At 45.4% G+C, this 24865-nt stretch overlaps 1 protein-coding gene across 1 annotated transcript in view; it reads left to right on the top strand.

Moving 5' to 3' along the window:
* SHQ1 (SHQ1, H/ACA ribonucleoprotein assembly factor) overlaps window positions 1-24865 on the top strand; it is a 73491-nt gene that overhangs the window by 30887 nt on the left and 17739 nt on the right. The window contains exon 10 of the mRNA XM_056846744.1: window positions 6132-6252. Within this exon, the coding sequence (XP_056702722.1) occupies window positions 6132-6252 (121 nt within the window). The remainder of the gene's footprint in view (window positions 1-6131; window positions 6253-24865) is intronic.

The raw sequence follows: 24865 nt of genomic DNA, 5'->3' as shown, positions 1-24865 counted from the left end.
TAAGATCAGGTTACTGAGTGGGCTTTGGGATGGAGGGAGCTTCAGTTTCCTGGGTTTCTGATCTGTGTAGAGTTGGGGATGAAAAGCACAGCTGCTGAACCCTGCCGTTAAGCAAAGGTGAGGCTTGGAAGATGCTAAGGCCTGAGCTTTACAAAGGTGATCGTATTAACTTTTGTGAGACTAATCTTATGAATAAATCTGCTTAAGTACTTAGGGTCCCCGTTCACCTTTCTTGTAGGGCTGCTTTATTGCTGCCCTTGTCTCTGTCGCTGCTCAGCGAATGGCATCCCATTTGTTGAGGACAGAATCTTAGAGTTGGAATGCTGCATGACATGGTATTTTTTTACACCCTACAGTTCCAGAGAGAAGGGAGGTTGACATTGCGGTAACAGGGGACATATAAAACTACTTTACTCCCTCGTTATTCTTCAGACTGCCTTTAAATATTCACTAAATCATTTGCTACCATCAAGTTCTGACAATGCCATTGAAAGGTTTAGGTCAACTGTAACCGTTATTGAGCAAACCCCTTTTGTTCAGTGAACTAGGTAAAGGTAAAGTGCCACCGTTTCCTAGAGTCACCCACTCTCCCCAGCCATTAATGTTTAACTGCTTTAAAGCATTGTAGAAAGTCAACGTGGAACTGGTTGGATTTCTTTCTGCTGTGGCAAATGCTTTTCTTTGACTGTATAAAGTTACCTAGGAAACCATTGTAAGGCAAGATGTTATTGGCTCAGTTGGATGATTGTGGGAGTTGTGGGTGGAATTTAAATATCTCGTGCTTGAATGTATAGTTGATGCAAATGATATCTTAACGGCTTTCACTTCTATTACTTCATAAGGAAGAGTATAAAGCATAATCAATTATGGTTTTCCAGATGCGTTGGGGGAAGTTAATAGGACTCTGTTGGACTAAACATAATGGGAGTGGGAGAATAACATACCATAAACGTCTGTGTACAAATACTGACATTTTCAACCCATATTAGTGCTTAGTTTTCTACTACTATATTTATAATAATTTTGTGGGTATGTCAAGTGCTGTCAAGTAACAGCTGACTTATAGCAACTCCAGCAAAGGGCTTTCAAGTCAAGTGAGAAGCAGAGGTGGTTTGTGATTGTCTTCCTTGGTGGTCTCCCTTCCCGACCCTGCTTAGCTTCTGAGATCTGACAAGCCTGGCTTGCTGGGGACGAGGGCGGGCTATAAATTTGAAAAATAAATAAAAATAAATAAAGATTGGGCTATACCGTGCCGCCTTCCCTCCCAATAATTTCGTACACACTTTTATTATAAGTATGTGTATTCCAACAAATAAACCACGGGTCTGTACTACAATGCAACATTTTTGTTAAACCATATGCATGTGTGTATGTCTCTTCTAGCTACACTGTTTCTTTTTTTCTTTTTTTAGAGAACCTGGTTTAAAATTAAATCTAAGTTTGATGGGAACAGCCATGTTCAAGTCTAGACGTACAGTCTCTTAAACTGAATCCATAACCATCTCTCAATGAGAGTTAAAACTGTTCTGTTTAATACAGAAAGAGTGAAAAATAGGGGGAAATCAGTTTTGATATCACACATATTTAACACACATTGCAAGTGTGTGTTAATTATTTCTGAAACCTGGAATCCGCCATGTCATCGGAGACATTTAAGACTCAGGAGAGAGAACCCTATATTTCGACAGGATCGTCCGCTGCATTCACTCTGGTGATCTCATGCTACTTCCATGCTCTCTCCAGCTAGGTGAGGTCTGCAGTGTGTTAATTTGTTAAATTATTTGTTAGAGTAATAAATATTCATAAACAGCGTGGACACTTATTTTCATGGAGAAACATCACTGTGCCCAGAAGGAAAGTTCAGGGGACCCGGTCCTTAAGGAAAACTACTTTGTACCTGTGAGCAGAGAAATTAATTTTACACCTGCTCCCTTGAATCTAAAGTCCTGTAGTGCGAAAGACATCACTTGTATTTTGAGATATGTTTGTATAATCATTACGCCAACCATTTAGTCTGCATATCCAGAAAATATGTGCATTAAAAAAGGGGGAGATGGATTTAAACAGGTTCCCCCCCCCCCCGGAGACTTGTTATAACCTTAATTTGCCTTGATAACAAATTAATCTACCCTGCAGCATCCAAATGGTCTATTAGTCATGCTAGATTTTAAAAAGATGGCCAGTGCCTTAACGAGCTACTTGAGAAGCAATTCACAAGCTTTGCTTGACCTCAGTAACCAGTTAAAGCCTGTACTTCCGCTCTTCTGCTCTTTTTATTGTGCACTGTCTGATTCAATGTTGAGAGTCAGTGATATCCTGCAATCTTCAGTTTGAATGGCAAACTTGAGGTAAAAACTATACACACAGGAGGCAACTTCCCTTTCACAGCAACTTTTATGCCAACCCTGTAAACTGCTTTTGAAACTTGGGTGGCTTTTTTAAAATGTACCTGTTGATAGAGAAACTCCACAAATGAACCTAGTTGTCTGTGTATGGATAAAGTGCCGCCAAGTCGCGCCTGACTTATGGCAACCCGGTGGGGTTTTCAAGGCAAGAGGCTAGCAGAGATGGTTTGCCTTTGCCTTCCTCTGCATAGCGACCCAGGACTTCCTTGGTGGTCTCCCATCCAAGTATTAACAAGGGCCAACCCTGCTTTGTGTCTGAGATCTGACGTGATCAGGCTAGTTGTCTGACCATGTGCCATATGGCATATGAACACATGAAGCTGCCTTATACTGAATCAGACCCTTGGTCCATCAAAGTCAGTATTGTCTACTCAGACAGGCAGCGGCTCTCCAGGGTCTCAGGCAGAGGTCTTTCACATCACCTACTTGCCTCGTCCCTTTAACTGGAGATGCTGGGGATTGAACCTGGGACCTTCTGCATGCCAAGCAGAGGCTCTACCACTGAGCCACGGCCCCTCCCCCTCCTACCAAAGAGTCTTAAAAACTGTGACCTGGACCTGAGGTGAAAAGCAAACGAAACACATTCACACAAATGTATCTGAGCTACCTGTGATCTAATCATCCCTCACTTCTAGTTTGTGTGTGTATGTGTCTAAAGTGCCGACTTATGGCAACCCCTTATGGGGTTTTCAAGGGAAGAGACTAACAGAGGTGGTTTGCCCGTGCCTTCCTCTGCATAGTGACTCTGGTATTCCTTGGAGGTCTCCCATCTAAAACAAAGTCTGCCTAGAAAACGTCGAGATGTGACGTCTCCCCATGGGTCAGGAATGACCCGGTGCTTGCACAGGGGACCTTTACCTTTACCTTTTACCTCCCATCTAAATACTAATCAGGGCTGACCCTGCTTAGCTTCTGAGATCTAACATGATCGGCCTATACCATGCTGCCTTCCCTTCTCACTTCTAGTTTACTTTTTAATAATATTTTATGGACGCAATCAAATGCATACAAAATTCAATAAAGTTTGTGCCTGTTGCCTTTTAAAATCCGATCCAATAGAACATAAGGAAAGAAGTGTTAGATTTCCAGTATGTGCAGAGTGAATTTGCTTTTGGTTACGTTATTCTGATCAAAAGGACACCAAGACTTTGAATTCAAATGTATCTTCTCCATAGGCCAAAATCATTGAGATGGCACTGTTGGGAGAGTGCAGAGGTAGTGTAGCAGATACAGTGTTGGACTAGAATCTGGGACACCCCCGTTTTGAATCCCCTGGTCTGCCATGGAAGTTTGCTGGGTGACTTTGGGCCAGTTACACACACTCAGCCCAATTTACCTCACAGGATTACTATTATGAGAAAATGGAGGAGGAGAGAACAATGTGGTGACCTGCTTTGAGTCTCCAGTGGGAAGAAAAGCAGGGTATAAACCAATACAGATACATAAATACAAAAGGTTTGCATATAGCAGGGGTCCCCAAAACAGTGAGCGCTGAAGCCTTTCCTGGTGCCCACTGAGTGTTTTTAGAAACTGGCCAGGGCCAGGTAGCTCCATTGGAGATGTGAGTAACTGTGCAGGTTTTTAAAAAGATGTTTTGGCAGCAGCTGCAGCCACCGCACAGGGGTCTTTGCTGCCTCACTGAAAGTAAGCTGCTGCCGGCCACGGGCATTTACCCACCTTCCCACTCCTTCCGGCCTGGGAGAGACAGAGAGAGAAGTCCTCAGCTGAACAAGATAGCAGAGTTGTTTTCCTCCCGAGCACTGCTACAGCCTGGCACAAGAGCAATCCAGCTAGCTTGAATGGGGGGGGGGGAACAAAGCCCTTGCCTTCATCCCCACTTCACCCTGCCCCTAAAAAACTCTTGTTGAAGCCAGACATTTGTTGAAGAATTCTTCCATGGTCTAGGTTGCAGTTTCTTGCATGTTTTCTCTCACTGACATAAGAGTAGCAGTGTGCAGTTTTCTGTTCCCTTTTCTGCAAACTCTTTACCTTTTCAGCCAGAGACGTGAGACGCTGCTCGTAAAATCTTGGACAGCAGGGGGAGTTTCGAGTTGCATACTGGAAGCGTTTGATCTGTCTCTTGCTGTTCCATATTCTCACCATGTTCGGGAATGGGGTAATGGGGAAGAACAAGACTCTGTAGAAGCTGCTATTCCCTTTTTACAATATTTCTTACATTGACAAATCACATATTTATGTGTTCTCTCAGAATGGCAAGCTTTTTAGGACACTGTTTTTTACAGAAGAAAAAAATCAACTAGAAATCTCATGTTGGAAGGGGTTGGAGCATAGAACTGGGACTTTAAAAAAATCTGCTTAATGTATCTCTGAAACTGGGCCTTTTCCAATATCCCTTTGAGAGGGCATTCTGCCAGTAATAGCAATAATCTGCCAAATGACAGTCTTGTTGTTACATTACAGGAAATGGGATATTTTTATCTAACTAGGTAATCTGAAATGTAAAACTTTTTAAAAAGCAAACACACTAGATGAAAGTTTGGTTTGCACATAATGGCCAAACCATGGCTTGGCTGTCTGCACTCCCTTCTCTTCCTTGATGTGCTCCGATTCACTTCCTCTTCCTCAGCAAACTCTAGCTGGCCCAGTTAAAATGTTGTGGCAACATATGGTTTTCTATGGAGGAAGAAAGGAGGGAGACAACATAAAAAGCTGGTGGCCTATTCCTGATCTTCACCCCTCCCCAAAATACTACCATCTTACCTTTCTTAATCATCCACATAGAGGCTTTTCTTCACCTGGGCTTCCAAACTGGAAGGGGTTTTTTTTTTTTTTGGAGCATACACAGCCTTCTGTCTCCAGTTGCTCACTTTGCAGGCATTCCCCTATGCTCAGTCTCTTCTTTCTGAAACCTGGTGTGGTAGAAGAAGAAGAGGAAGAAGAAGAGTTGATTTTTATATGCCGACTTTCTCTACCACTTAAGGCAGAACCAAACCGGCTTACAATCACCTTTCCCTTCCCCTCCCCACAACAGACACCCTGTGAGGTAGGTGAGGCTGAGAGAGCATGACTTGCCCATCTGGCTTCGTGTGTAGGAGTGGGGAAAAAAATCCAGTTCACCAGATTAGCCTCCGCCGCTCATGTGGAGGAGTGGGGAATCTAACCCGGTTTTCCAGATCAGACTGCACCGCTCCAAACCACTGCTCTTAACCACTACACCACACTGGCTCTTGTAATTTTCCTGCAGTTAGGTAGGAAAATTACTGTATTGGTAAGCCACCCAGAAGGAGTTGTGCACATTTTTGAAGGTCCCCATTGCGGAAATTTATCGTTTACAAATTATATCTGGATGTAGCCTGGGATCAATTTCTGAAAGACTGTTTCAGATTCTGTACATTCCTTTGTATGGATTTCAGAGATCTCAAAATTTGTGTGAACTGAAACTCTGCTGTTTTACATGGTAGCAGGTTTCTTCATTTACATGGTAGCAGGTTTCTTCATTTATGGTATGATACGCCAGTTTCTTTCACATGCTGCATCTGGAGGCAACTTGAGAGGGTTTGAGTGACAGATGTCTGTAGTATGTAGGAACTGGAAGTATTAATTACTGATAAACCCAACCGACCATCATTTCTCTCATTTTTAAGCAATCTGACAGTTTAGCAATATGCTATTAATAAGGCTTTCTGCAAACTTCATTCACATGGTTAGGTAGGAAAATTACAGGGACATTTGCAGAGCACTAACAAGTTTTCCCTTCTCTTACAGGCAAAAGTGCAGTTTTGAAGTGTCTTTTAGATATTCACAAGATTTTTCGAGAAAATGATCCTGCATACATTCTCAATGATCTCTACATCACAGATTACTGCATTTGGATTCAAAAAGCCAAGTAAGTTCTAAATATCTGGCTCTTTCAATGAAAGCAATTTTTAGCATGTTTTATCCAGCAAGCAAGTGGAAAACTAAGTCAGGTTAACTGAAACAAAATTTCCCCCCTGAATAATTACTTCCAGTCTGAAGGCTCCTTCTTGTTCACTTAAAGCCATTGGCGGTGTTGGATTCAGCATATGTTGCAGCGTAAAGCAAATACTGCACACCCAGTCATTTTCTAATAGTTATTTCTTTAATTAGTCCCATATATACAATCCACATAAAACTTTCTGTTTGTATGTGCTTCAGCAATTATGGGCGGGTGAGGCATATTGCATGAATCTGCAGAACATAAAAGGAAGAGGCAGTTAATGGGCTTTCCCAGTTTGCAGCAAATGTGCAGAAAGCAGCGGAGGTGGCTCTTCCTCGAATCTCGGCAGGTGTTGTCAACATTTTGTGTAGAAAAGCCAGATGCGGCCAGATGGAAAATTACATCTTTAACCCCTGAGGTCATTCGGCATGTCGCTGCTTCACTTGATCCTCCTGCTAAGCAAGTTTCCTGCCGTCGGCCTTGTTGCTGCTTTCATTTTCACAATAAAATAAATTAATTTGGGGGGGGGGTCAAACATTCAAATGCCTCTAAGGGAATAGTGAAAATCTGTTACAGAAAAAGGAATCAACTGTTTAGGCACTTAATATTTTGTTGTTCGATGGCCTTCTCCTCACTTACGTAGGAATACCAGAGGTCAGGGAATTGAAGGCCCAACCTACAAATGAAGGCAGGAATATTATTATTTATGAAACAAATGAGGGGACGGAGGCTTGCTTTTCGGTTCTTCAGGGCCAAGAGGATCAGTAAGACTGCAGGTGGTGAAAGCATGAATATTTCTTTTGATGTCTTTTTTGAGTGATTTCAAATGACCTGATACCCCCCACCCAAGGGATTTATATTTCCTCACCTCTCATTATCCAGAAATATCAGCAGTCGGAATTGAAGGCCTAACCTACAAATGAAGGCAGGAATATTATTATTTATGAAATGAATGAGGGGGTGGAGGCTTGCTTTTTAGTTCTTCAGAGCTAAGAGGATCAGTAAGACTGTTGGTGGTGAAAAAACGAAAATTTCTTTTTTGGTGTCTTTTAAAAGTGATTTCAAATTACCTGATCCCCCCCCCCAAGGAATTTATATTCCCTCATCTCTCATTGTCCAGGAGCAGATGTTAATCTTCCTTTCCCTATGGGTACTGTACTGCCACATGAAGCTGCCTTATACTGAATCAGACCCTTGGTGCATTACAGTCAGTATTGTCCACTCAGACTGGCAGCAGCTCTCCAGTGTCTCAGGCAGGAGTCTTTCACATTGCCTACCTGCCTAGTCCCTTTAACGGGAGATGCTGGGGATTGAACCTGGGACCTTCTGCATGCCAAGTGGATGCTGTACCACTGAGCCACAGCCCCTCCCCTAGAGTTTGATGCTCCTGCCATAGGGTTTTCAAGGCAAGAGACTAACAGAGGTGGTTTGCTATTGCTTGCCTTCACATCATGACCCTGCTATTCCTTGGAGGTTGCTCATCCAACTGCTAACCAGGGAAGACCCTGCTTAGGTTCTGAGATCTGACAAGAACAGGCTAGCCTCGGGCAATCCAGATCAGCTACATAAATCAGTGGGAAGGGTCAGTGGGTGTTCAGTGACATTGACGTCTTCCTTGAAAGTATACCAGGCTGCTGAATTAAATTTTCATGCTTGCCTTTTAAAGTCCTATCTCATTTTTTGTATTTGCTAGCACAGAAGCCCCTTCACTATAATTATTAAGTCCTGAGGCTGGACAGCCTGGGTTAGATCCTGTCAAAAGATCCACATGTGCAATTCCCTGCCCCTGGGGCAGCCCTCCAACTTCTTTCTCATGTCCTCCAGGAGCAGCAGTTCAGGGGGTATTTTGGGCTGCTTTGCGGGGGAAGGGGGAAGGAGAACTTGCCCTGGAAAAGAAGGAGATAGGTGTTTATTTTCACTGTAGGGCTGGCCGCCTCTGGGGGAACCACCCTCTTCTCTTCAGAGAGCTGGAAGGGTCGAGCCAAGGGGGCCTCCTCGGCCTCAGACCATTCTGAGGGAGAGTCTGAGTCACCCTCTCCCTCAGAAGACGCCAGGGCCACGCTGCTGTCGGTTGCCAGCGATAGGACCTCTGACTCTGCACCTCCTCGGCCTCAGCTCCCTTGGCTGTTTTTATCCCCCTCATGCCCGTCCCCGCCCCCTTTGCTCCAACCCGCCCCCGTCCAAGAGCCAATCAGCCTTCCCCTCTCCCCCAGCATCTCAGGACGCTGCCCCTGCCCGGCGCAGGCGTGGCCGCGCCCGGGGCGGGCCCACTCGCCTCTCAGCTGTTCCGCGGATCTACAGTTGAGCGTCAAAGCCGCGTGGCCACACCCTCGCGGCCTGCCGCCCCCGCGCTGCCCTTCATGCTCCATGGTGTTTCCTCCCGGGGTGGGGCCGTCCGGCTCTCCTGCGCCGTTCTCAGTCTACGTTGCCCCTGGCTCCTGTTTGCTTCCTGGTCCCGCCGCGCCACCGGGGTTCCCTGTGGGCTGGGATGGCGCTGGACAGCCGGGGCTGAGGGCTGTCTCGGCACATTCACGAACTCTTTTCTGCCCAGTAAGATCAGCCAAGGCAGTTCACAATGAAAAATTAAAATTGCATAAGATACGTTAAGTCCCTCCAATAGTCATATCCTATAAAAGCAGCAGCAAAGTATATCGTTAAACACGGTAAATGCTGCCATCAGTTTGAAATGGATAGAGAAGGGTTTAAAAAACTTAATAGAGCATTGGTTAAAACAGAGAAGCAGGCAAAACCTCATCAAAGACTTTCTAGAACAGAAGTTGTCAAACTCAATTGTTATGAGGGCTGGACATAAATGTCACTTGGTTGGGCCGGGCCATGACTCGCCAGCCTAGATCAAGGGGTGGGGTGGCTGCCTCGGCTGGCTTGTGGGCCAGATAAGAGGTCTCAAGGGGCCAAATCCGTCCCACAGGCCTTATGTGTGGCACCCCTGTTCTAGAATAAAACTATCTTCAGTGTGCTTTGGAAGGCCTGAACTGATGGTCCAAGTATCTTCTGGGAAAGGGAGTTCCGTAACCTAGACATGGCCGGTTAAAAAGCTCTCTTGCTGTATCCTGCTGACCCATCTTCAGAACAAGACCTTGATTTCTAAGCTCAGGCAGATTAAAATGGGTGATCTTTCAAGCCTGGAAGCAAACCTGGGCCACTGCAGTCAGCAGAGGGCTGGCTTTTATACTCTTGGTGCGTTGTAGTTGTGCCTTGCCCCTCTTAAAAGTTTTCATACTCTGTTCAAGGGAAGCCCCTCATAGTTTACCAGGATTTGAACTGGAGGTCTTCTGCAAGCAAAGTGGCTGCTCTATCACTAAGGCACAGCCCCACTCTGAAGAACCCATAATATCCAGTAATTACTCCTAATTTGTGTGTTTCTGTGTTGGACCATCTAGTTGAGTGAGAGCCAGCGTGGTGTAGTGGTTAAGAGCATTGGACTCTAAATCTGGTGGATCGGGCTGGTTTCCCCACTCCTGCACATGAACCCTGCTGGGTGACCTTGGACTAGTCACAGTTCTGTCTGAGCTCTCTCAGCCCCACCTACCTCACAAGGTGTCTGTTGTGGGGAAAGGAAGGGAAGGTGCTTTGAAAAAGATAGAGAAAATTGGGATATAAAAACCAACTCTTCTTCTTGGTCACATTGGGCCCCCTTGTACTTCCACATCCTTCAGTCTTAGAGTCAGGCTGTATGCCTTAAAAGTACATGCTTTTTTTGTATGAATCCAGAACAGTGACTTCATATTGGCTCCTTACATGCAACGGTATAAAACAGATTTGGAGTCTGTTCTGTGTGCGCACCTGCACAGCTGAATGTAAGAAATCTGAAGCATCTACTTTTTATTCACTCTGAGTGTAGAGGGACCAATGTGTGGCTTCCTGATCTTCATTAAATCATGTTGAGTGTGCACCCTTGGTGATGCTTCAGGCTGTGTCATTTTCACAGCTGTCCCAGACTGCTGGCTTGCCTGTGACTGGAAAAATATGCTCTGGATATAGTTGTGCAAGCCACGAGGGCTTTTGGCTTTACCCTGTGATGACTTTGCAACAGCAGCTCAGCTCTTCATGACCCAAAGGCTCAATTATTGTAATTCCCTCTTAGCACAGCTTACAAGCAGAGCATCGCTGTAGCTGGCAGCACTTTCAGGATGTTAGCGGCGCATCTGTTTATGCCTCAGAGCAGACATGCCGTGTTAAGCTTGTCCTTTATTCAGTCTTCGGCCCTGTGGCCAGGGGTAGGCTAGTTTTTAAAGCCTCTGACTGAGAGAAGCCATTGTTACCTTTATATTATTGAGAGTTCCCTTTAATGACACCTCTGTGCTCATGTTTCATCTGTCATATTACAATTCTTGGCCCATGCATGCCTTTAGGCAGTTGTGTATCTGGGATTCTACTTTGCACTGGATTGCACATGAAACCCTCAGTGTCATCCTAAACAAGAGTTACACCTTCTAAGCTCATTAACTTCAATGGACTTAGAAGGGGGTAACTCTGTTTAGGATTGCACTGCCAGTGTGACCGAGGCTTGTTGAACAAGATTGTGTGTGTCTAAAGTGCCATCAAGTCGCAGTCGACTTATGGCGACCCTTTTTTGGGGTTTTCATGGCAAGAGACTAACAGAGGTGGTTTGCCAGTGCCTTCCTCTGCACAGCAACCCTGGTATTCCTTGGTGGTCTCCCATCCAAATACTAACCAGGGCTGACCCTGCTTAGCTTCTGAGATCTGACGAGATCAGGCTAGCCTGGGCCATCCAGGTTAGGGCTGAACAAGATTACCCAGGTTGAAATCCCAAGCCAAACTCATTCAGCCTGACCTTTCTGACAAGGTGATTGCTAGGGTAAAAACTATACTGGAGATGAATGGGATCATGTATGACACTGAATTTAGACACTGAATTTATTGCAACAAAGGTTGAATCAATAGATCTAATTCTTATCTAAGACCTGTGCATACTTAAATCCAAAGTTTGTAGAAACATCTGTCTCATCTGTTCACAGCTCCAAACTCAAAAACACCCCAGATTTGAAGAAAAATCTGAAATCTTAAAAATACATTGGGGTGTTAAACCCCAAGTAAAAAAGCAGTTCCTATAGCTTTAAGAAATGAATGCCCTCAGTTACCTTTGTGAGGCAACCACAACTGTATTACTAGCCTTCAAGCCTTGGTTTGTGTTAGTAAAAGGCAGGGGGAGGGCCCTTTCTAGAGCTGTTTTGACTTCTGATGGATGACTGCTCAGAGCTAGGTCTGGCAGCAGCTTTTGGGCAACTTGCTTCTACCTGACTTGCATGACTCACCCAGGCCCAGCTGTTCGTTACTGTTCAACAGCAGCCACCACATGAAAGTGTAGTAGTTGAAGTTTCAGACTGGGATCTAGGAGGTCCAGGTTCAAATCTCTACTCTGTTGTAGAAGCTCACTGGGTAATTTTGGGCCAGTCACACCCACTCAGCCTAAACGACCTCACTGGGTTATTGTGAGGATAAAATGGAGAAGAGGAGAAAGATGTTGGCTGGTTTGGGGTCCCCATTGAGGAGAAAGGCAGGATATAAATGAAGTAAATAAATAATAAATGTAGCTGAAGATAGGGCAGCAGACAAAAGGTAGGTTAACAGGTGGGTGGAAAGGAAAGAAGGAAGCCAGGAAAGATGAAGATGAGGAAAGGTTGAAGGAGCTGGGTATGTTTAGCCTGAAGAGGAGAAGACTGAGTGGGGATATGATAACCATGTTCAACTACTTGAGGGGATGGCATATAGAGGAGGGTGCCGAGTTGTTTTCTGTTGCCCAAGAAGGTCAGACCAGAACCAATAGGTTGAAATTAAATCAAAAGAGTTTCCGTCTAGACATTAGGAAGAATTTTCTAACAGAGCGATTCCTCAGTGGAACAGGCTTCCTCGGGAGGTGGTAAGCTCTCCTTTCCTGGAGGTTTTTAAGAAGAGGCTAGATGGCCACCTGTCAGCAATGCTGATTCTGTGACCTTAGGCAGTTCATGAGAGGGAGGGCACCTTGGCCATATTCTGGGCATGGAGTAGGGGTCACTGTGTGTGTGTGTGGGAGGTAGTTGTGAATTTCCTGCATTGTGCAGGGGGTTGGACTTGATGGCCCTGGTGGTCCCTTCCAACTCTATGATTCTATGAGTATATTGGGGCTGCCGGGAGAAAGGAATAAGGAAGCTGTGTGGGGAGGGGGGTTACAAGGGTAAGTGAGGTGTCCCCCCCCCCACCTTCCTGGGCCTGTCTCAGCCAGCACCATGCTACTTGGCCAGAGCAGGCGAATACATGCAAAGAGCATCTCCAGGCAATGAACGGGGAAGCCCAATCAGGATGTCGAGCTGAAAAAGTACCGTAGGAAGTTCTGCATTCAGCTGACTGGAAGCAACCTGTGTTCTTGAAGGACTTGAGTACAAGTGCCAGCCATAAGGGCAATTCTGCTGCCTGCACAGTTGTATGGCAGTCTTTCTGTTGTTCAGCTCATATCTCGGAGTGGGGGGGGGGATTTTTTGTTTTGGTTATTTGGCATAAATAAAGCTCGAGGCTAGAATTAACACAGGCATGTTCTTGGAAATCTGGTAGTGGTCAGTGGTGTGCATACATTTCCATAGTGTACACATTTGCTGTGGAGCACCCTAGTGATACCCACAGTCACCAGTGTGTTATCCTGCCAGCTTTTGTGGATTGGTAGGGGTGGGGTGCCTGAAAATAGCTTCTTTCACCTAAATGTGAGGATCCCACATCTTTCTTGACAAGCAAAAAGGTGTTCGACATCTAAGACTGCTTTAAATCACCTGTGTTTCTAGCATTGGCACTGATTTATATGATGGCTGAGGAGATGTCTTAAGTCCTTTCCTTACTAGTTTCTCTTTGTAGTCCAAGACACATTTAACTTCAGTTCCTTTCAAAGTTTACCTTTTTATGCTGAAAGCCTTTTTTGTTTGCTTCTGGAAGGAAATGACCTCTGTAATGTACGTAAAATTCTGGGAACATGTTTTGGGCAAACCTTTTAAACTCCTTTTGCCAGAGAAGATAAATACTTTTTCAAAAGCCCCCTAATATTCTAATAGAATTTCTGGATTTATTCCTGCTGGCTTCTTAGGCAAGCTTCCTTTGCTTGGTATTTAGAATAGGTAATAGCAAACTAAACTGCTTCCTGAAATATTGTCACATACATTGCCTAACAGCGCATTCCTGAGAGGAATGCCTGCGCTGGGCTTAGGAGGCAAACTATCCGTGTTGCCTCCTGAGGAGGTTTCTACCCGGCGCAAAAAAAAAATGTGCAACCCTATGGGGCGCAAAAAAAAAGTGCAACCCTATGAGGGTTGCATGGGGGGGTATCTCAACAACAACAAAAGGGCGTTCCGGAGCTGAAATGGCTCAGGAGGCCGACTAATGTTGGCCCCGGCTAACTCCGGAACGCCCTGGGAACACCTCCCGGGGTGCCGTTACATCCTGGGAACGCCTCCCAGGGCGCCAGAATGCCTCCCGGCTCTCCGCCACAGCCTGTGTTGGCAGCTGGATGCTGGCAGGAGGCTCCGGCAGTGGCCGGGCCCAGTGCTGCTGCCGTGGTGGCCAGTCTGCACGCAGGCGCTGGGGCCACTCACGCCGGCGTGCACCTTCTGGGCGCCGGCGGTGTGGGCCTTTGTGCCAGAGTGCGCCATTGCCGGCCTCCTATGGCCTTTTGGCATGGCTGCTGGTGCATCTCAGGAATGCGCTGTTATTAGGAGCCCTGTGGCGTGGAGTGGTAAACTGCAGTATTGCAGTCAAAGTTTTGCTCACAACCTGAATTCAATCCCAACAGAAGTCAGTTTCAGGTGGCCGGCTCAAGGTTGACTCATCCTTCCAAGGTCAGTAAAATGAGTACCCAGCTTTCTGGGGGTAAAGTGTGGATGACTGGGGAAGGCAATGGCAAGCCACCCCGTAAACACAGTCTGCCTAGTAAACCTCGTGATGTGACGTCACCCCATGGGTCAGGGGACCCATGTACAGGGGACTACCTTTACATTGCTTTATTAATGAGATTAAGACTTATGATATGTAGAATTAAGAACCAAGGGATCATCTCGCTTGTTGAAATCAAAGGTCCATTTAGACCAGTTGAGCTTCCCTAACAATTATCAACCAGATGTGTTTGGAAAATAGACCAAGACCTTAATGGCATAGTCCCTTTTTGTCTGAAGTATCTGTATGAACACTGGCTCTGCACAGGAACATTACATTGAAACAATCCAGATCCTGTTTCAATGAGCGCAAGTTTTATTAATAATACGTTTTCCCGATTGTTGGTTTCAACCCACATTCAGACGGCCTGGGAGAAAAGTCTACAAAAGAAGGTTGCCTCAGCATACCAAATAAGTTAGTTAATTAGTTTTCTTAATCTACCCTTTCAGCTGGGCTCCAGTCAGCTTCCTTGAGCTTAAGGATGAAGTAGGTCTAATGCCCGGGCTATTTGCTAAAGGCTTCTGCAACGGCTTTTCAGCATAATGAAGACACACTAGAGGCCTCTGCAGAAAGCAAGCTGACTATTTAAATCCCTTAGGTCCCCAGGAATTTCTCCAGAGATCTGCAAACTACAGTTTCTAGGAGCAGGCAGCTCACAGATTAATCTGTTTTTTTCTGTTTGAGCTTGCCTGACATGTTAAATGAGATAGTGAAAGAGATCCTCTGTGCAGCTCCTGAAAATCAACAGGTAGGAGCCAGCGTGGAATAGTGGTTAGAGTGTCAGACAGGGATGAAGAAGAACAGTTGGTTTTTATATGCCGACTTTCTCTACCACTGAAGGAAGAATCCAACCGGCTTACAATCACCTTCCCTTCCCCACAACAGACACCCTGTGAGGTAGGTGGGGCTGAGAGAGCTCTGACTAGCCCAAGGTCACCCAACTAGTTTCATGTGTAGGAGTGGGGAAACAAATCCAGTTCACCAGATTAGAGTCTGCCACTCATGTGGAGGAGTGGGGAATCAAACCCGGTTCTCCAGATCAGAGTCCACCACTCCAAACCACCGCTCTTAACCACTGCACCACTCAGGATCGGGGACACCCAGGGCTGTATCACCATTCCACCATGGAAGCGTGCTGGGTGACCTTGAGCCAGTCACACACTCTCGGCCTAACTTACCTCACAGGGTTTTTGAGAAGATAAAGTGGAGGAGAGGATAACAATGTGAACTGCTTTGGGTGCCCACTGGTGGGGGGAAGGTGGGCTATCAATAAAGTAACTAAATGAGAGGTAGAAGTTTTCTCATCAGTTACACTTCCCTCCCCATTGATCTTCTAGTCTGCTATTCTGGGAGTGAGCAGGGAGTTGTTTACACACCTCCTTTCCCAAACCCAACGCAGTGTACATAAAAATCCAATTTAAATAAAGCAATATTTGAAACAATGGAGATAATATTCATTGGCAAAGGAAAAAACCAGACCCACAGCAGCCCCCCTCTTCCATCAAATCTTGCCTCCAAAGGCCATCCAAAGAAATGGCTCTTGCAGCTCTCTTAAAAATTCACAAGGAAGGAGTTTGTCTATTCCAGAGCTTCAGGAAAGTTGCTGCAAAGGTCCTGCCAGTAGCCCTTGATGGCTTTACCTTAGGGTAAAGTCAACAGTGCCTTTACCGGTTTAAAGAGTTCTGAAAGCGAGAGGCCATCTCCAAGGTTTGATGTTCTCAGGTCATGAAGGGGAAGAATCAGCAGCTTGAGCTGGGTCTGGAAGAGCAGGAACAAGCCGTTCTTCGAAATTGCAAACTCACAGGAACACTTTCATGATTCGTAGAAATAAAAAGCCAACATCCATTGACGGGGAGTTGGGCAGGGGCATTCTGCACCAATTTGATGCTCACATAAAATGCAATGCAGTAGTCAACTCTTGGTTACAAACTGGGTCTGGGAGAATTCCATTGCTCCGAACCTTCTTTGATAGAGTAAATACTGAATCATTTAAAGCAGGCATCACCTTGGGAAGTACTGTTACCTTTTCTGTCCTGTTTAGGTTCATCTTCAGTTTCTGTGGGACTTTGCGAAGCATTGTAAGAGCATGTGTACTGTTTTCCTTGGCCTCTTATGTACGAGTTGCTTCCATGGCCATCATCTCCCCCACACACACACTACTTCAAGTCTTTGTTTTCATTATGCACATCTTTCCCGACCTTTAGAAGTCACCTTGCTCTCTCCCCGCGCCCCCACTTTTCCAGATGCCGCCAGAAACAGAATCCAGAAAATGTGGGGAGAGAGCAAAGTGACTTCTAAAGGTCGGAAAAGATGTGCATAATGAAAAGAAGCCCTGAAGTAGTCAGGGGGTGATCACCCATGGAAACCACCGGTGCATAAAAGGCCCTTGAGTCTCCCTTGCTTTAACATCAAATTGCTTTTAAAACTGAAGGGCGTTCAAGATGCCATTTGCAACCCCACGAGGGCATCTTGTGAGAAGACACTCCCCAAAGCCCTGGCAGCTTTCCTAGACTCTAGCCTGAATCTTTAACCTCTACTGGTTGGTCTTAGAAAACAGGTGTGGTGGGCAACCTTGCTGGAGATAAACAGGCATATGATATCGTCATCTGGATAGGAGACTTCCTGGGAAACCCTGCGTTCGAGTCCAGCAGCACCTTAGATTTTTGGAGTATAAGCTTTTTGGAGTCAAAGCTCCCTTCGTCATATATCAGACAAAGGTATCTGGAGCTAACATGGGAAACCTCCTGTAAGCCACATTGTGCTCCATGATGGAAGAAGTTGAAATACATTTTGAAAATTTAATGTTCCCACCTGTGTGCATCTCTGTTTTAAAATTTACATTGGTATCAATGGCCTTACCTTTTTCTTTCTCTTCTTGCTTACACCTACCTTGAAACACGATGCCTCTGATATAGACAAGTAATTCTGAACGTGCCCTCAGCCCGGTCATCACAGTAAGTCCCAAAAAGCCACAACCACATGGAGGGCGTTGTGCGAGTTAACAGAGGCTGTGTAATAAAGCGTAGAGGCTTGGAGGAACAGCAGGTTTGCCCTGCGGGCTGGAAAGAGTGACAGACAGGAGGAGACAATGCCAGACATTTGTCTTTATATATGTTTTAGCAGCCCTGTAAAACACGGCTTTTAAATCGGAGATTTAAGCTCTCTCTTCCCGGCTGCTGCCTCCGTTGCCTTTGAAGTTCTTTCTCCTCCCCCCCCCACTGTTTATTCCATCTTTTTTTTTTCAGCCGCAGTTCCCATTCCTTGAGGCTGTGTCTGAACAACGCACCTTGCCGTAGGTAGGGAGGAGAGAGAAGAAAGGCTCTCCCTCCTCTCCCTTCGGGTCCCTGCTTTGATTTCTCTGAAGTTGCAGGGCAGGAGGCGGTTCGCTATCAGCTTGCGGAAGAAGGGGGGGTCAGCGATTCATGTCATCTCTCTTCAGTCAGCACTTCTCTGCTGTTTCCTCCTGTTTTGACTACAGGGGCGACATGTAGCTTGTATAGCTCTTGCCTCTTTTTTATTTTTAAGCAGGTGCAGCGTGCAGCTGTGATCAAAAAGGGGGAGTCGCTCTCCATGCAAATAGCATCTTTCTGTTCGGTTCTCAGCCTGACACCCTTTGGCGGTGATTCTGCGATCAGCCACTTAACTGGGGTGAGCAGAGAAGAGAGGGAAAGGGCAAACGTTCCTTTCTTGTGTTCGCTTTGATGTTGCATGTAGATGGTAATCTACAATTCTGGTGGGCTTGTCCTTCTGCTGTCCGATGGACTCCAGGAATTTCCTACTACAGCAAGAACTCCAAGTCAGTGTCTAGGGATTGAAGCAGCAGCTAAACTGAGATACCCAGTGGACAGCCAGAAGACCATCTGTTAACGTAGTTGGCTAGACAAATTTGTACCTTTGGGTGTGCAAGGACAAACTGATTTGAGCATCTTCTAGGAATCTTTAGAATCCTGCGGTGCTCTGAGTGGTGTTAAATTTATACAAGGTTCTTAAGACCTTTGGGGTGTTTTTTTTTCCTTTCTGGTTACCTACTGTCTGCACAGGAACACAGCTATAGTTTAGCCTCTGAGCCTGAGCAAAAAATTATTCTTTCATTATGGTGACTATTATCAGAATGCTCACAAAAGAAGAAGAACAAGAGTTGGTTTTTATATACTGATTTTCTCTACCTTTTAAGGAGAATCAAACCAGCTTACAATGTCCTTCCCTTCCCCTCCCCACAACAAACACCTTGTGAGGTAGGCGAGGCTGAGAGAATTCTGAAAGAACTGTGACTACCCCAAGGTCACCCAGCAGGCTGCACGTGGAGGAGTGGGAATTCAAACCTGGTTCTCCAAATTAGAGCCCACCACTCTTAACCACTACACCACGCTGGCTCTCTTATGTTCTTACTAGCTTTTCCCCGAAAACTTCCATAAGAATGGAGCAGGTGAGTAGCTTGCCTCACATTCTGCTGTCTGAACAAGATAAGAGACTACTAGCTTCTTTCCTATCCCTAAAAGTGAACCAAGATCAACCGACTAGAACAAAGTTACTTCTAGATCAGACTTAGCACTGCCCAATTATGACACACGATTGGGACTCAGGAGTTGGTGCCACCACACACACACATTGACAGGGGAGTGAAACATACCTGGCAAGCAAGCAAAGGCCTTGCATCTCGTGATGATTATATTAGGTTAAGGCGCTCTCTCTCTCTCTCTCTCTCTACCTACCTACCTACCTATCTACTATCTAGCTACCTACTATCTACCTACCTACCTATCTACTATCTAGCTACCTACTATCTATCTAGACCAAGCTGTAGAAGTGGTAGGTGTGTTTGCAGAATGGGCTATGCCACTTTATCCTTTTTAATGATTATTTGTGGGTCTCTTGAGATTGTGGAGCCCCGTGGCGCAGAGTGGTAAGCTGCAGTACTGCAGTCAAAAGCTCTGCTCACAACCTGAGTTTGATCCCGACGGAAGTCGGTTTCAGGTAGCCGGCTCAAGGTTGACTCAGCCTTCCATCCTTCTGAGGTCGGTAAAATGAGGACCCAGCTTGCTGCTGGGGGTAAAGTGTAGGTAACTGGGGAAGGAACTGGCAAACCACCCCGTAAACACATTCTGCCTAGAAAAGGTCGGGATGTGACATCACCCCATGGGTCAGGAATGACCCGGTGCTTGCACAGGGGACTACCTTTACCTGAGATTGTGGAAGTAGCCCAAGCCAGGAGAAAAACACGTTAAAAACAAGCCAAGCCAGAAGTGGAGAAGGGCAGGCAGGGGGGAAGAGTTCTGCCTGCGTTCTCCGGTCTTTAAATCTTAACCCAGCACTCTGCTCCGTTGGGAACTGGGAGGGGCCAGGTTGGGTTCTGCCACCACTGTGCTGCTGTTGTGCTCCTAGCGGAAAGCTGTTCAAGCTCCTCCGCTTACTCCTGACTGCTGTGCTCGTAACTCATCATTGCAGCTTTCCAGGTTGCGTGTGTGCATGTTGAATTAGGCATTCACCTGTTTCATTATTAATATCCTTTCTGTGCTGCATTATTGGAGCATAAAACCTTTTTTTGCTGGCGGAGATCAAAGGCCCGCTACCACCGGCAGAGGCAAGCCAGTTGCCAGGAAACCCTACCATTGCTGAGTGCTCTGGCTGCTGCCAGCCTTTGGACCTCGTTGACTTTCTTGCAACCTCAGGCATTCTTCTTTAAAGCTCTCCTGACTATCTGCCACAGATGAATATGCTACCTTTTAGAAAACGTTTCTTATGTTTGTTTCAGTGGAAGGGAGTTAAAGCCCTGCCACTTCAGAATGAAATAAGAAAGAGTTAACCCCTCATGCGTCTGCATGCACATGTGCACACACATGCTCAAGGCTCCAGGGTGCCTCTTGAAAGCCTGTCTGACACAAAGCATTGTACCAGAAAAATAGTGACGAAGCATATAGCATGACACATCCGGTCATCATAATCTTCCTAGGGACTCCATTGGGAAGGGTTAAAAAAGTCTGCCCACGTGGTGTAGTGGTTAGGAGTTGGTGGACTCTGATCTGGAGAGCCAGGTTTGATTCCCCCACTCCTACACATGATGTGTGCTGGCTGACCTTGGGCCAGTTACAGTTCCCGCTGAACTCTCTCAACCTCGCCTACCTCACAAGATGTCTGTTGTGGGGGAAGGCAATTGTAAGCTGCTTTGAGATCCCTTAAAGGTAGAGAAAAGCAGGGTATAAAAACCAACTCTCCTTCTCCTCCTCATTTCAGTCTGCAGCCTCAGGGGGGAAATCCTTCAATTGACGACTGATCAGGCAATAGGAACACTCCAGGGCAAGTTACTACTGAAAGATTTGGAGTGAGCAAGACGCACTCCAGCTGGAGTGGTACTCCCCACCCCCATTCCTGATGGATTGGAGGGAAGCAGTTTTTCTTCCAGTTTGTCTAGCCTAATACCTGCTTCCAAGTAGACACCACCACATAAGGCCAGGCTGAGAGGCATTTTGCATACAGTTCTTCAGGTGGATCGATAAGAATACAAATAAAAGCAGGAAAAAATTACCATTAAAAAGCAGTAAAAGACCGTCAACACTGAGCATGTGAAAAGTGCTTAAATGTATCCAGAACCACAAATCCATGTTTCAAGTATTGCACAGGTACAGTAAAGGAGCAGCACACAGGCCATACATATATGGATGGAAGCTGAGATCTTAAAACAAAATTTATATCATTGGTTCTTGTAGGTTATCCGGGCTGTGTAACCGTGGTCTTGGAATTTTCTTTCCTGACGTTTCGCCAGCAGCTGTGGCAGGCATCTTCAGAGTAGTAACACTGAAGGACAGTGTCTCTCAGTGTCAAGTATGTAGGAAGAGTCAGAGAGGGGTTGGGTTTGGGCTGAGTACTGTCCTGCAGGACAATGATTAGCACATTACTTCTGCAGGACAGTACTCAGCTCAAACCCAACCCCTCTCTGACTCTTTCTACACACTTGACACTGAGAGACACTGTCCTTCAGTGTTACTACTCTGAAGATGCCTGCCACAGCTGCTGGCGAAACGTCAGGAAAGAAAATTCCAAGACCACGGTTACACAGCCCGGATAACCTACAAGAACCAATGAACTCTGACCGTGAAAGCCTTCGACAAAATTTATATCGATCGCTCATACTTCCACAAGTTAGAAAAACGCACAATTAAGTGTGTCATTATATAGCTGAAGCAATTTTATGAAAGTTTTCAACTAAACTATAAGTTAGAAAAATATAGAAGTGATTTTAATGGCAATTTATTTTTTCTTGTTTTAATTTACATTTTTATAAGAGCTCCTTAAATAAGCGTATGCGAAACAGTAGGAGCAGTGTAACTGAATAAAAATAATTTTTCTTCCCACTACACTGTTCCTTTTTTGCTCTGCCTTTGGTGCAGTCCTTTTTTCCTGTACTGTGCACTGGATATATTTATGCACACGTGTTGCATAAATGTGTTGGATATATTTATGCAGACATGGGTTGCACTGAGCTAGATATCCGGCTTAAAAACCAAAGGGGGTGGGTGGGACAGCCATGAAGTCCATACATACTCTTCAGTGCCTAGATATTACTAAGCTCTCGGGTTCTTCACATTTGAAATAGGTCTCCATAAGGAGGTTGAGGCATTTCATAGGAGAACAGCAAGCTCCACCCATCATTGCTACCTCCTTCCATTCCATAAGGGGGGGGGGTGCATTTGTGAATTTTTGTTTTGCAAGTTCAAAAAGAACACATCATCTTAGTGGATTCCCCCCACCCTCTGGAAATTGCTTTGAAAGGAGGGCGCATCGACCCATTAAATGGACGATGGGCACTTCAGCACATGCTGGATAATGCACTTTCAATGCACTTTAACGACAGTTTGCAAGTTGATTTTGCCGTTCCGCACAGTAAAATCCAGCTTCAAAGTGTATTGAAACCGGATTGAAAGTGCATTATTCAGCATGTGCAGGTCATTTATGCATGGGAGTTTTGCCTGAGGTTCATTGCTGGCTGGACCCACACTTTCCTGTTGGAAATCTCTGCTCCAGCAGCCTCCAAGCTCAAATCAAGTCCCGCCCCTTTAAATGCTGTTTTGTAATGGCAGTGCTCACTGTTGGAGGAGATTCCCCCCAAACCCAATTGCCTCATAAAAAAGCATTTTAAGAACAAAAAATAAAAAATGGAGCAATCCGAAAGAAGGGGTTGGGGAGAAATCCAAACCTTCGTTTTAAAACGACTTTCTTTTGCTCAGAAAGAGCTCCGAGGAAGCAGGAAGTATTTGAATCTTCACCTCTTTACATGCTGCTTTGTGATTGGCTGTGATAGAAGTCAGTCTTTTTGTGGCCGGTTTTTCCATCTGCAGGGAGATTTCAGCCGGGCTGAGCTCAGGTTAGAGGGGAAAATTGGATTAACAGAGGAATGGGAAGACCCAGACATTGCGAGGGCTGGCAGTGAAGTCGTTTCTAATAGATAGAGAACTCGTTCAGAGCTCCAAGGAACAACTGAGTCAAACCGGGGCTGAATGTGACTCCAAGTGCCCATGCATAAATGACCTTAGTGGACCTCAGCAATATCTGCATCCAGCCAAACTCTGTAGGATATACGTTGTTGTGATATCATTTCATTCTGACCCTGGTTAGCGATGGTTGTCTGTATGACCGTTCCTAGGAAAACTTCAATTGCTAGATCACCAAGGGAAAAAAATAGTACCATCCAAGAAGCGAACCTGGAAAATAATGGTAGTAAAGAGCTCCAAGGAAGAAAAAGTGAACATAGTTAAAATTTACTGCATGAAATACTTCATATCACTCCAAAAGTGGAAACGTGAAAGCATCTGATATAATCCTACTGCTTTTACCTACTCGAATTGGTCATCTGTGCTAGGGATCAATATAGCTACTTTTTTGTGTGCACATCATGGTGTATCTATTTTCTCTTATTCAAAGGTTTTAAATGTTTTACTGTTCTTATGGTTCTGTGTGCTCACAGGCTCTCTTTTATATGAGCCAGTGGACAAGGGAATGTGCTGTCACGTCCATTGTATGTCTCTGTTTTGCTTTCGGGTGACTTCGCCAGATAAAATATTCATGTGATGTCTGCAGATATAACTTGGCTTATCTGTACTTGTGAAATTGCTATCATCACTTATCACTCAGTGTGCTTCTTTGCTTCTCAGATGTTGAGTTATTCAGCAGTGGGGACCAAAGCAGAGTTCTATTGTGAAAGTCTGCCACTTACGTGGAATGTGTGAGCCCGGTCCATACGTTTCATCTCAAAAGGCTGGAAACACTCAACTTCCTTGACTAATGAGGGGTTTTTGCTGTGGTAATTTTGAAGAACCCATGACTTAACCCTTTAAGTGGAGGCTGCCAGCTCTTGGGTCAAGATATATTTGTTCATGGACTAGGCATGATGAGGTGACGTTTGTCAAGACAAACTGCCCTATAAGGATGTTGTTTCCAGTGCCCACACCTGTAACCCTGAGCAACCTCCCCAAAATCTGGCAAAGCCACCACACCACTTCCCCGTGAGTTCCATGGTGATTCCTGCTCACACACTAACCAACCGGGTAAAACATTAAAATGTTTTATTTCTAAAGGTTAAAGAAAGCAAAACAATTAAAATTCCAGTACATTCTCTGTTAGGTCCAAGAGTGATGGAAACAACAAAACTATCTCACATAAAATACCTGCAGTACAGATGGTCAATCTTCACAGCCAGCATGGTGTAGTGGTTAAGAGCAGTGGACTCTAATCTGGAGAACCAGGTTTGATTCCCCACTCTTCTACATGAGCAGCAGACTAATCTGGTAAACCAGGTTTATTTCCCCATTCCTACACATGAAGCCAGGTGGGTGACTTTGGGCTAGGTACAGTTCTCTTCGAGCTCTCTCAGCCTCACCTGAGGTGAGGTGTCTGTTGTGGGGAGAGAAAGGGAAGGAGATTGTAAAATGGTTTGATTCTCCTTAAAAGGCATATAAAAATTGGCATATAAAAATCAACTTCTGTGAGCGTTCTGATAGCAGTGAGCAGAAGAATAATACAAATTATGGCACAACACAGCATACCAGTTTAAGCATCAGGTACAGATGTCAGGTAGATAGGCAAAGGAAAAACAGAAGAGAGATTGCCCACCCTGAGCCCCTATACTCAATTATAGGGTTTAGCCTACAGCATCAGATGATCAACTCCAACCAATGAGAGCCTTCTCCCTTCGGAATCTTCCAGAAAACACTCGCATCTGCTCCTTCTTTTCCCCTTCCCCTCCCTTTACCACTCATTAACATGCTTCATTGCCCGACTTTGGGAGCGATTCTCGCTATTCCCAAGCCAGGTGTGTCTGGTGAGCCTGATTGGGTCTTTCTAATACTCAAATTAACCCTGAGGTGGAATGAGGGTACATTTGCATTGCACCTATTTAGATCTAGAGTCTAGAAAACTCTGTCATACAGCTGAGTTTTCCCATAACTCTTTAGAGAGGAAGCGGCCATTACAGACTATGAAAAGTAAGTCTTTTTATAATTCTCCCAGGGGGGCATTTTTTGGGGTAGAGCCATCAAATTTGCAGCGAACGATCAAGGGACTCTCCTTGCATGAACCCCAAAGTTTGGTAAAGTTTGTGAAAGGGGGTCTAATTTTA

This window comes from Euleptes europaea, chromosome 1, assembly GCF_029931775.1.
Source record: "Euleptes europaea isolate rEulEur1 chromosome 1, rEulEur1.hap1, whole genome shotgun sequence".
NCBI lineage: Eukaryota > Metazoa > Chordata > Lepidosauria > Squamata > Sphaerodactylidae > Euleptes > Euleptes europaea.
Note: the sequence above shows the minus strand (reverse complement) of the source record. Positions and strands in the feature narration are given on the sequence as shown.